Source organism: Hemitrygon akajei, chromosome 11 (genome assembly GCF_048418815.1).
Source record: "Hemitrygon akajei chromosome 11, sHemAka1.3, whole genome shotgun sequence".
NCBI classification, from domain to species: Eukaryota; Metazoa; Chordata; class Chondrichthyes; order Myliobatiformes; family Dasyatidae; genus Hemitrygon; species Hemitrygon akajei.
This window is the reverse complement of record NC_133134.1, coordinates 102807082-102819476: the sequence shown is the minus strand read 5'-3', so window position 1 is coordinate 102819476 and position 12395 is coordinate 102807082. Positions and strand designations below refer to the sequence as shown.

The window sequence follows — 12395 nt, the reverse complement described above, 5'->3', positions numbered from 1 at the left end:
AATCAGCGTAGAAATATAGTGTAGGTAATGGATCTCCTTCATACAATGCTTTTGACGATTGCATCCTCCAAATCTTCATTTTTATTGTAATATTCAAGATAATTGTTTATACCTTCTAATTCTTCATAATCCCTAATTTGTTGAAGTAACAAAATACTTTCATTTTCACTCCCAGCCATTTCTGGTGTCCTCAAGCCTGAATGCTTGAAATCGTAGTGAGAAAAATAGTTCTAAATTGTCTTGCTCCTTATTTTTCACCACAGTAGTAACAAAAATCACTGCCTTTTTGAACACAAGCATGCGCAAATGATGTTATTTAACGTTGTTCATTCTAAGCACGGTGTAGTGTCTAACAGCCACAAAAGTGCATGTCACTAATGCTAGTGAGAAACTGTTTGGCAACAGTCTTCTGTCCCAATTAAGCAGCATAGCATTCCAAATAAACAAAGGGAATGCTAGCTATATTCTTGATTAGTTTTTGTTATTTAAGAGTTGCCTCAAATAAGCAGCTGTTCTGATTAACCAATGGCCCAAATAAATGGAATCCACTGTACTTCCTTTCTCAATTATTCTGCTGTTCTGTGCTGTGATGTTAGTTGTGGTTCAATGAATAAATGCCATTCTCCCTTGATATTTTTTATTATATAGGCTCAAGAGATAAACAGAAAATATATTTATTTACCACTGCAATAGTGTTCTGGTAAAAGTACCTTCTCTCAGATGGAGCAAGGGCTTCTCTACCCACTTGAACAAATTTCAAATAGTGCATGGGGAGCCCCAAAGAGTTCTCTGCAATGTCCTGGCCATAATTTTTCACTTAACATCCCAAATGATGACCACATCTTTTTTGTGGGAGCTTGGTGTGTGCAAATTGCCTTCTCTCCTGAATTTTAGCAATGTCCTTACCAAAAAATTAGTCCTGGGAGGAAGGATAATAGAAAATAAATACATTAATTTGTTTTTAATCAGAAGGCAGATGGAAATCTGTGGGTATTTGCTTAAGTTTTAAAGAAATGTCACTGTTGCTATGAACAAACTATCAAAGAATACAATGGGATATAGATCAACTACAGACATGGACAAAGAAGTGGCAGATGGAGTTGAATCTGGGCAAGTGTGTGGTCTTGCATTTTGTGATGTCAGGTAAAAGAAGAAAGTTTATAAGCTCTTTAATAGCACTGAGGTACAGAGGGGTCTTGGGATTCAGGTCCATAGCTCACTCAAAGTGGCTTCACAAGTGAATAAGGTGGCAAAGATGACATATAGAATGTTTGCTTTCATTGGTAGGGGTGTTGAGTATAAGAGTAAGAAAGTCATGAAACTTTGGTCAGAGCACATTTGGAGTATTGTATGCAGATCTGGTTATCTCATTATAGGAAGGATGTGGAGAAAGTATAGAAGGACTTCACCAGTATGCTGCTTGGATTGGTGGGTATGATCTATAAGAAAAGATTGGATAAACTTGAGTTGTTTTCCCTATAATGTTGGCAGTTGAGGGAAACTTGATAGAAGTTTTTAAAGTTGTGAGAAACCTAGATGGGGTAGACAGTCAGGCTCCTATCACGAGTGTAGAATTGTCAAACACCAGAGGACATACTTTTAAGGTTAGAGTGAGATATTTAAAAGTGACATGGGAGTCTAGAATAGATAACCAAAGGTAGTAATAGATTTAGGCAGTTTGGTGGAGTTTGAGCTTTTAGACACACAATATGAAAGGAACAGAAAATGTAATGGATAGTACACAGGAAGGAGTCATCTAATCTAAATTAGCACAACATGTAGGCAGAAGGTCTGTCAGATGCTGTGTTCTGTATTCAAATACAAATTGTTTTTCTTTCATTTAACAGAAATCAAGTGATGATTTCATTGTACTGAGAGATGTTGATTTTGTACATCTGAGTTTCTGTTGCTTACCTGGTTAATGTTGAGTTTGTGTCTTCGGAATGCTTATTCCTAGTGAGCTGAGGAAGCTTGTTAAGTATGTTCAAGACAGATTTTCTTTGGTAAATGGCAGTCAAGGATAATGGACATCAGGCAGGAATGTGAAGTTAAGACTAACGATGAGATCAGCCACAGTCTTACTGAATAGTAGAGCATATGAGGAGCCTGATGGCCTACTTCTGCTCCTATTCTGTCCTAACACACTATTATTTCTCTTTCTTCAACAGTACAAAGTTTAGTAGAAAAGTTCGGTTTGTCAATAGCCTACAGGAACTTTCAAAACTAATTCCAATGGAACATGTACATATCCCAGAATGCATTAGAGAGTAAGTACAACTGATATTTCAATTTGATTTATGTTCAAGCTCATGTTTTATGGTGAAAGCACTGGGAATTATATTAAGCAAGGAACAATAGTATAAACGTTGCTGTTGCTCAACTTCTCTTTGCTACACAATACAAATGCAAAAATTTCCAAACATTCAATCTGTTGTTTACACGCCAGGTTGTGGGAGAAAATTAAATGTGGACTAGGTGCAGTGAAAGGATCACATGTAGAATGGAAAGCCACTGGAAATATGAACAACATATTTCACAACATATGCCAGTGATTAAATCTGATTCTGAATCTGCATCTTGCTCCTCAAAATTGCTGTGTAATTTTCAAGAATGTTTAACTTGTCAATAATCCAGAGTAGCTAACTTGGATCAGAGCAACAAAACTGACACAAAGTATAAATGCCTCTAAGTTTTGAAATCTACCAACAAAACTAAAGGGATGTCAAGGAAGAATAAATGAGGATGAATCAGAATAACAAGCACATTATAATAACAAGTAGGAATAGATATAAGATAGATGCTTTATTGATCCCAAAGGAAATTACATGTCACAGTGGTATTACAAGTGTACAGATATGCAAATATTAGAAGAGAAGAAAGAATAAAAATAAGCTACCTCAAACAGTCTAAGAGGAAGGGGTCATCACTTCCCCGGCTAGATGTTGACTCATTATAGAGCCTAATGGCCGAGTAAGAATGACCTCATTGTGCTCTTTGGAGCAGCACAGTTGTCTATTACTACAGTGCTCCTCTGTTCAGCCAGGGTCCAGAATTTACAGGATTTTCTCTAGAGTCCTTTGTTCTACCACAGATTAGTGTGTCTGGTTTGACTCCTATAACTAAGCCAGTTTGTCTAATCAGATTATTGAGCCTTTTGGCATCACCCACTTTGATGTGTTGCCCCAACACACCACTGTATAGAAGATTGTACTGGCGACAACAGACTGGTAGAACATGTGAAGGAGAGACCCGCATACTCCAAAGGACCTCAGTCTCAGGAAGTAGAGGCAACTCTGGCCCTTCTTGTACACAGCCTCTGTGTTGATGCTCCACTCAAATCTGTCATCCAAGTGCACCCCCAGGTACTTGTAGCTCCTCTCCACATCTATGTCCTCGCCATCATTAGTAATGGGGAGCAGTACAGGCTTAGTCTTCCTAATGTCCATCACCATCACCTTTGTCTTACTGAGTTGAACTGTAGATGATTTGACAAAGTCCTCTACCAGGGACCTGTATTCATCCTCCTATCCTCCCTTTATACACCCAACTATTGCTGAGGCATCAGAATTTCTGCAGATGACACGACTCAGTGTTGTATCTAAAGTCTGTGGTAAACAGGAAGGGAGCCAAACAGTCCCTTGTGGGGCCCCAGTACTGCTTAGAGCTATGCCTGTCACATAGCTCTTTAGCCCCACAAACTGTGGTCTGCCAGTCCAGGATGCAATGAATGGAGCCCTCCCCACCCCCCAAGCAGTGAAGGCTGTATGGTATTGAAGGCACTAGAGGAATCAAAAAACATGATTCTCACAGTGATGCCCTGCTCATTCAAATTTGAGTAGACCCTGTTCAGCAGGTAGATGACAGCATCATTGACTCCACTGTGCTCTTGGTAGGTAAACTGCAGTGGATCGAGGGCAGATCTGACCAGGGTCAGAGGTGAGCCAGGACCAGCCTCTCTAGGGTCATCTTGATGTGTGAGTTCAGGGCCCCTGGACAATAGTCATTCAAGACTTTTGATTGGCCCTTCTTGGGTACTGGGATCACACATGAGCAGGATTTAACCTTTGTTTTTGTTTTTGTTTTTTTAAGCTTTAAACCATTGCTCTTATGGTTTATCTACCATCATTCATCCTATCTTCATGCTCAAAACAAGATCCTAGTTGTGAAATGCAGCACATACCACTTCCTATATGCCTGCTTACTTATAATGTGGCTCCTGATGTGACCTTAGCTTTAAGGCTGTCATATTTGTCCCTGTGCCTTGTCCCACTCTATCTTGTCTTAAAGAAGTCTGAAATCTCTGCTTCAATACCAGCCTCTAGCATTCTTGATTTTTATTATTCCATTTTTGATTATGCCTTAAATTGCCAAATCCTGAAGTTCTGAAATTATCTCCCAAACCCTTCTGACTCTTTCTTCCTCTTGTTACTCCTTTGAGATGCTCCTTAATATTTGTCGCTTTGACTGAGTTTTTGGTAACATACTAATATTGATTTCTTTACGTTTCTGTGATTCTCTTTGGGATGTTTTAATACACCGAATGATAAGTATAAGTAACTTTTAAAACAATGCAACTGTATTCAGATCATGGAGATAAAAGCAATTTTCAACCGAAGATTAAAGGAATAATATTCAGTTAAAAGGAATTTGAAAAAAAAATGTGGCACTGTAATTGAAGACTTTAGAGAAATATAACAAGTATATAAGGAAAATGAGGTGGTTACAGGAGATTAGTGAAAATTTTTGACAGAACGATAACATTTCAGGTTAATGACCTGTAATCAGAAATGGAGAAATGTAGAGATATAACTTGTTTTAATATGGAGAGAGGAACTGGGGAAGAAAAAACAAATTGAAATGAGATGAAAGGCAGAAGAAATTAAATGAGATGTTGGTTCAAGGCAGAGTGGGTGGTGATAGGACAAGTGAAGAAACTAAGATGGCCTGGGGGCACAAATGATAACAGCAGAATCATTATATGAATTTCTTGAATCTGGTGGTAAGGCTAGAAATCTGTAATGCACTTAGTTATCAGATCCTGTGCTGTTCCTTGAATCTACTTTGAATTGAAGTGGTATAGCAATTTGAGGTCAGAGTTTCAGCATGGTAGTGTAGTGGTTAGAACAATGCTTTACAGCAGATGACCTGGGTTCAATTCCTGCCACTGCCTGTAAGGAGCTTGTACATTCTTCTTGTGACTGTGGGGTCTCCAGGTGTTCCAGTTTCCTCCCACAGTCCAAAGACTTACCGGTTGGTAGGTTATGTGGTCGTTGTAGATTGTCCCATGATTAGGGTCAATTAAAGTTGAGGAATGCTGGGTGGCATGCCTGGAAGGGCCTATTTTATGCTGTATCTCAATAAATGGTATTTACAAAGAACCTTTCTTGCATCCTGTCTCTATATATTACCCTTTTGTATCCCTCATAGGCCTCATTTTCCTTTAATCTTGCTGTTTATAAAATTCTTTGGATGCAATTTAATTTCATTTAGCAGCTTGTTCCCATGTTCTCTTTTCCTAATTTCCCTTTAAATTCCACCACTACACTATCCATACATTTCTAGACATACTTCAGAATATGAGCATGTAGCGTAAGTTTATTTTACCCTCTGTACATCCCATTTTCCTACAAGTTTAGTTTTGGAAAACCCATCATTTTCTTTGCTACCCTCCTTTCTTTGATATATTTTTGAGAAATTTTAAGGTTTTTCTCAATTTTATCTGCCAATATTTTTATGCAGTCTCTTAATTTTATTTTCAATTTCAGTCCTTCTCTGTTTGCAAGGTTGTTACAATGTTCAGTTTTTGGAATCCATTATTCACTTCCCTTTTTAAAAAAAAACCTTATCCACACTGAACAGCATAGGATTGAAAGTCATTGTTTCTGAAAGGTAATCAGTCAATTTGTCTTTTGTTCCCCGGTTTGGAGGAAACTGCATTCTGAGCAGTGGACAGTGTTGTACTAAGTTTAAAATATTAGACTCAGAGTTGTTCAGCATTGAAATAGGCTTTTTACCCAACTCAATCAAACTAACAAAAATGTCTAACTGAGCTAGTCCTCTATTTTGGTCCATTTCCCTCAGGCTGTTCTGTCTGTGTATCTATCCAAATGTATTTTATACATTGTAATTATGCCATGTCTACCAATTTATTTTGCTGCTTATTCCATAAACCACCATCGTGGGAAAAGTTGTCTCGTGACCCTTTTAAATCTCCATTCTTATCTTAAATCTATGCTCTCTAGAGTCCCCAGGACATAGAGCATGTGTTCAGCCCTTAACCCTCCATATACCTATCCAAATACTACCAAAATGTTCCAGTTGTACCCACATTGGAACACTTCCTCTGACAGAACATTCCAGGTACTTACTACTCTCTGTATAAAGAATTTAACTCCTCGGGTCTCTTAAATCTCTTTCCTATTGTAACTGTCTTCTCTCATTTTGGACTCCTCCGTCCTGGGGAAAACACTATGATGATCCTCCATATTCATACCCTCGATTTTATAATCTCATTCTCTGATGCTGCAAGAAATAAAGATCCAAAATGGTCAACCTTTCCCTTTAACTTGGGTCCTCTAGTCCAGGCAGCATCCTCATAAACCTCTTCTGCACCCTCCCCAGCTTCATAACGTCTTTCCTGTAATAGGGTGACTAAAACTGTATCTAATACAATCTCACTAACAACTTGTGTAACTATAACATAATGTCCCTATTCCTAAACTTGATGTCCTGACTGATGAAAGTTGTCATGCTAAACACCTTCTTCACTATCCTGTCCACTTGAGCAGCCACTTTTGACAAACAGTGAACTAGTCCACGACACTCCTTAGTACCCTGCCATTCACTGCATAGGACCTTCCTCGAGTTGAATGTCTAAAATGCAAACCCTCACACTTATCCAAGTTGAAATCTATTTGCCATTCCTCAGCCGATCTCCTTAACTGATTAAGATCTCTTCGTAGTTTATTGTAACCTCTTTCACAATCAACAAGACCTCCTACTTTTGCACCATCAGCAAACTCACTAATTATGTCATGTACATTTACATCCAAATCATTTACATAAATAATGAATAATAGAGGTCCCAACAGTGACCCCTGTGGTATCCCACTAGTCACAAGCCTTCTGTCCTTCAATCATCACGTTCTGCTTCCTATCATCAAGCCAATTCTGAATCCACCTCTCTGGCTTTCCATCAGTCCCCTGCAACCTAATCTTCCAGATCAGCCTGCCATGTGGGAACTCAGTAGGTCGGGCAGCATCCGTTGAAAGAAGCAGTCAACGTTTCGGGTCGAAACTCTTCGTCAGGACCCAAAACGTTGACTGCTTCTTTCAACGGATGCTGCCCGACCTGCTGAGTTCATCCAGCTTTTTTGTACGTCTTGATTTGACCACAGCATCTGCAGTGCACTTTGTGTTTGCCACGTGGGAACCTTGTTGAAGGCCTTACTAAAATCAGTTTTATCCAATTATATCCATTGTCCTACCTTCATCTATCTCCTTAGTTGCCTCTTTGAAAAACTCCAAAAAATTTATCAGACATGCACAAAACCATGCCCCAGGATAAAATAATCCAATCTATCAAGCTTCTCCTTAAACTTAAGCTTTTCCAATTCAGTTAACATGCTCGTGAATATTTTCTGCGCCCTTTCCAACTTAATGGAATTCTTCCTTAGAGCTTGGTATCTAGAACTGTTTATAGCACTCCAATACTTTCTTTCCACCAATTTGTACAGTTGCTTCATAACATCCCAATTTCTGATTGAAGAAGGTAAGCGTAACAAACATTAAAAAGTGCTGTTAGTATGTTTAGTATTGGAATGGTTGGAAGGGAGGAGGTAAAATAATAATAAGTACTTTATTGATCCCGAGTGGTAAATTATTCTGTTACAGCAGCAACATTTAAAAACACTTAGCAATAATAAATAATAAATTTAGTAATATTAACTAATAAAGTACAGAATAATATACACAACTTACCAATATGTAATACTGTGCAGCAATAATGTACAAAATAAAGACAATTGTACTATGATGTGTGTTCTCCTGTCGCACAGAGTTGTATATGCTTATTGCATTTGGTAAGACAGATCCTTGTGACAGCAGAGTTGAATGAGCCTGTTGGAAAGGGTGCTCTGCTGCTTATTCAGTAGGTCATGGAGAGGATGTGCCTGATTGTCCATAATGGATATCAGTTTGTTTAGTGACCTCCTCTCCACCACCAACTCAAGAGTCCTGGTTGTAGCCAAGGACTGATCCAGTCTTCTTAATGAGTTTATTTAGTGTTTTCTGCATCAACAGCATCAATGATGCTTCCCCCATCATAAAGCCGCAAAGAAGACGGCACTCACTACAACAGACTGGTAAAAGTTTTTCAGCAGCCTGCTACACACACTGAAAGATCTCAGCTTTCTTAGAAAATATAGTCTGCTCATCCTCTTCTTGTAAACCGCCTTGGTGCTGGTTTCCAGTCAAGTCTGCTGTCGAGGTGAACACCCAAGTATTTGTACTCCACCACTGCAACTTCTCCCAGAATGTATACAATACTCATTACAGTCCTCTTCCTCCTGAAATCAATCACCATCTCTCTGGTTTTGGCCACATTCAGGAGTAGGTGATCCCGCACCACTCCACAAACTTGTCCACCAGTCCTCTGTACTCCGACTCCTGCCCACCTCTGATACACCCAACCACAGAGAACTTCTGCAAGTGACACGACTCAGATTTGTACTGAAAGTCTGAGGTGTACAGTGTGAACAGAAATGGAGACAGGATAGGTGTTGCCTCTCCTATGGTTCATAGGGATGGCGAAGAACTATAGAGGGTGCTGTGGATTGAATTATCATTTTGATAAACTGAAAATAGAGCTGTGGGAAGATGTGTTTGGTGATCATATCACCCTAGAGATTTTTGGAAATAATAGATAATCCTATGAATAATATGAAGGGTGGTGAAGGTGAAGACAGGAAGAACCACATCATAGCTTTGACAGGGAGACAGAAGTAATGAGAGCAGATGTGTGGGAAATGTAACAGGTATGGTGAGGATCCTAGGTATTTAGTTGAGGAAAAAGCATTTGCCTCAGAAGCATGGGTTCTGGGGTTGCATGATTTGACCAAAAGGGGGGATAAGATGTACGGTAACCCTTACAGGATGAAGCAAATTTATTGAACATTGCTGTGACATAGTGGATATTGATCAATTTAACTTGGCAGAGTGAAATGATACAGTTGATAATAAACTTGTAATAAGCCAAATGGCCTCAAACTTTTCTTATTTATAGCATTTCTTTCTTAACAGGCTGGATGAAGCGTTAAATGGAAATTCAGAAACCTAGAGAGTCTGTTTTTTGTGGAAATCTACTGGATTACTTTATATCTAATGTGGAAAGGACATTTTTAAAATAATAAGCACATGTAAACAAATAATGTGTTGGAGAATCTATACTGCTTTAAAGAAAATTTCTTTCCAGCGCACTCTTACCTCATTCTATAACCATCGGTAAAGTGGCCATAGGTGGTGGGTTCAGTTTCTAATGCCTATTGTGCTAGCTGATTAAAACAAAGGCATTACCGTCAGATGTGGCATCTCTGGGTTAGGGAAGAAATAATTTTGACTTGGATTCATATTCTGCACTACCAACAAGTAATTCCTGCCAGAAAATGCTCATTTGTGGAACAACAGCAAGGACAGGATGGAACTCTCGTGAAGAACCTGAGAAATAGTGTGTAAAGTTGGTCACAAAGAATGGTGAATTGATCACAAGAAGCAGACGTTGCTAATGGGTGTAACAATAGCAGGAGTCTCTTCTACTTTCACTGAACAACACCTAAAGATAGGAATATAGGAAATACAAACAACATCAGAGTCAATACAGAGTGTGCCTTGTAAAATATTTGGGACAGTTCCTTCCTGTATGAACTCAAAGTAGTTGAATGCTTTTTTTTTCTGTTTTATGAAAAGCTTATTGAGCAGGGGGTTAACAGCGCCCATCTAATACAGATTAAAGCCAGAAGATGCATTAAACTTGCTTTTTGGTAACATATTCAAGACATAATAGAATAAACTTACAAGCCAGGGAGTGGATTTCACTTTTTTTGATGAATCACATATTAAATTAAATTGATATCTGTAATCTTTGATTTTCATCTAATACCAAAATACAAGTGTCTCCCTTTTCATTGGGGTTTGAAACACTAATAATATTTGTAATGAGAAATTCCAGTTTTGAGAATGGAAAAGATGAGTGAGTTATTGGCTGAATGGTAACACTACCAGTACACCAGCCCCTGGATCAGAAAGTTGAGTCCAATTTATCTGTTAGCTCACACTAAAGCAATATTTTTTAGTCAGTCAGAAATACTTGTGTCTTTGTATACTGTGCCAAGACCAATGTGTTCATGACAGTAGTGCCGGTAGAGTTGAGAATCAAACTGGTGGCCTATACTTTTTTTTTAAGTCCATATTTTGATTTTTTTTCTAAAGAAGCTCAGGACTGAGAGACTCATTTATATATAGTTATTATATGGAAATATGTTGGAGAATGATTTTTAATCTTACTACATCTATTTTCTTTTAAGCACAAAAGATTTTTAACAGGAAACAAAGTGGCAGCGAGGCAAAACCCAATGCAAGTAAGAGTAGGGTTGACGAGAGCAAGTAGAAAACTGTCCTCTGCCATTCCTGGACAATCAGAAACAAAAATATACTGTAAATCAGCCCCATTGATTGTTAATACACTATCCAGTATTATTATGGATGATCTAAAGCTGGCCCGGTATACTGGTCTAATTTTGCAGCTGTTGAATCTCACCCCTTGAAATCCACTTCCTCAAAATGCCAAAATTCAGGAAGTTAAGGAGATAGACTGGGAAAAAGAAGACAGCAGGGCAGTGTTAAGAATATAAAATTATCTCCTTCCTTTCCTAAGTACTTAGCTATGATTACATGCATGCAATTCCAGCATTATTGTTTGGATAATTCTTTCACTCTTACTAGCTGATTTTAAAATGAACATTTGTTATTGAAGCATTTTTTCACGTCAACACTGCACTGAGTCAGAAGGAACTGTATGTCAGTATGAAACTGTTATTGTATTGTCTTGGTGATAGAGATTCTCGTATATTGATGGATTAAGGATTCTTAAATTTGGAGTGTTAAACTGTAAATTGCTAATCCTTAAATGTGAATGTTATCACTGTGTTCCCACAAATCTTATTTAATTTGTTGGTGCCAATGTATTATAAAATGCAAACAAACTCTACCTAAACCAATGTGCCTTGGTGTTCTTGAGAAACATTTGCTTGTTTGTGCTCTGAATTTTTCAAACCTCCAACTGTAAACAACAGTATTTTACTTCAAAGTCATGTGCTCAATGCACAGTCTCCTGACATGGTCTGATTGAGTTTGTGTTCAGTTGTGTTTGGTTTGGGTGAGCAGCTGAGAAAAAGTTGAACACTGTGCCTGGCATACACATCATTCTGCAATGAAGAAGTCTAAGTAGGAGGACTTTTAACGTTGATAGTGGTGAGAAGCACTAACCTAGTGGAATAAATTGCTGACTAAACTTGCCAAACAATTCAAGGCACATTTTTGCAAGACAGCCTTACTTTTGCACATGGATTGCCATGAACTGGGCTTGTGTGTTTTAACTGCTCCATTTTCTATCAGTCACTGGAAGTTTGTGTTTGGCACCAGAACTACAGATGTTCATATTTATATCACATATATAAAAATTAAAATACTATTATATGAATGACAATCCAGATTGAAATTATATCATCTACAAATTATATAATTTATCAGTTTTGCAAATACTGCCTTTGCTTGCATGCTTACCTATTTGGTAAGGCAGTTCTGATTAATGGAAACTGTATCTGAGAATTGTATCAGTGATTGTAAGTGTATATCAGTGAGACCCTACATAGATTGGGAGATCGCTTCACTGAGTATCTGCCAGAAAAGTGGGATCTCCCAGTGGCCAACCATTTTAATTTCACTTCCCATTCCTATTCCAATTCCACCTTCGTGATGAAGCCGCACTTAGGTTGGAGGAACAACACCTTATATTCCATCTGGGTAGCCTCCAAATTGATGGCATGAACATTTATTTCTCAAACTTCTGGTAATGCCACCCCACTCCCCAATCTTCGTCATTCCCCATCCCCTTTTCCCTCTCTCACCTTATCTTCTTGACCACCTATTGCTCCTTCTGGTGCTCCTCCCCCTTTTCTTTCTTCCGTGGTCTTCTGTCCTCTTCTATCAGACTCACCCTTTTCCTGCCCTGTACCTCCTTCACCAATCAACTTCCCAGATCTTTTTCATCCCTCTCCTATCACCTTGTATTTCTCTCTCCCCTCCCCACCACCATTTAAATCTACTCCTCAGCTTTTTTT

General features: G+C 38.5%; 1 protein-coding gene across 5 annotated transcripts in view; it reads left to right on the top strand.

Annotated features, from left to right (window-relative positions):
• The window catches only part of bnipl (BCL2 interacting protein like), a 78602-nt gene extending 67333 nt beyond the window's left edge, over window positions 1–11269 (top strand). For all 5 annotated transcript variants that reach the window (XM_073061449.1, XM_073061446.1, XM_073061445.1 and 2 more), the window contains 2 exons: window positions 2169–2267; window positions 9301–11269. In XM_073061449.1, coding sequence (XP_072917550.1) covers window positions 2169–2267; window positions 9301–9337 — 136 coding nt within the window. In that variant the 3' untranslated portion in view covers window positions 9338–11269. The remainder of the gene's footprint in view (window positions 1–2168; window positions 2268–9300) is intronic.
• Window positions 11270–12395: the final 1126 nt, after the last annotated feature.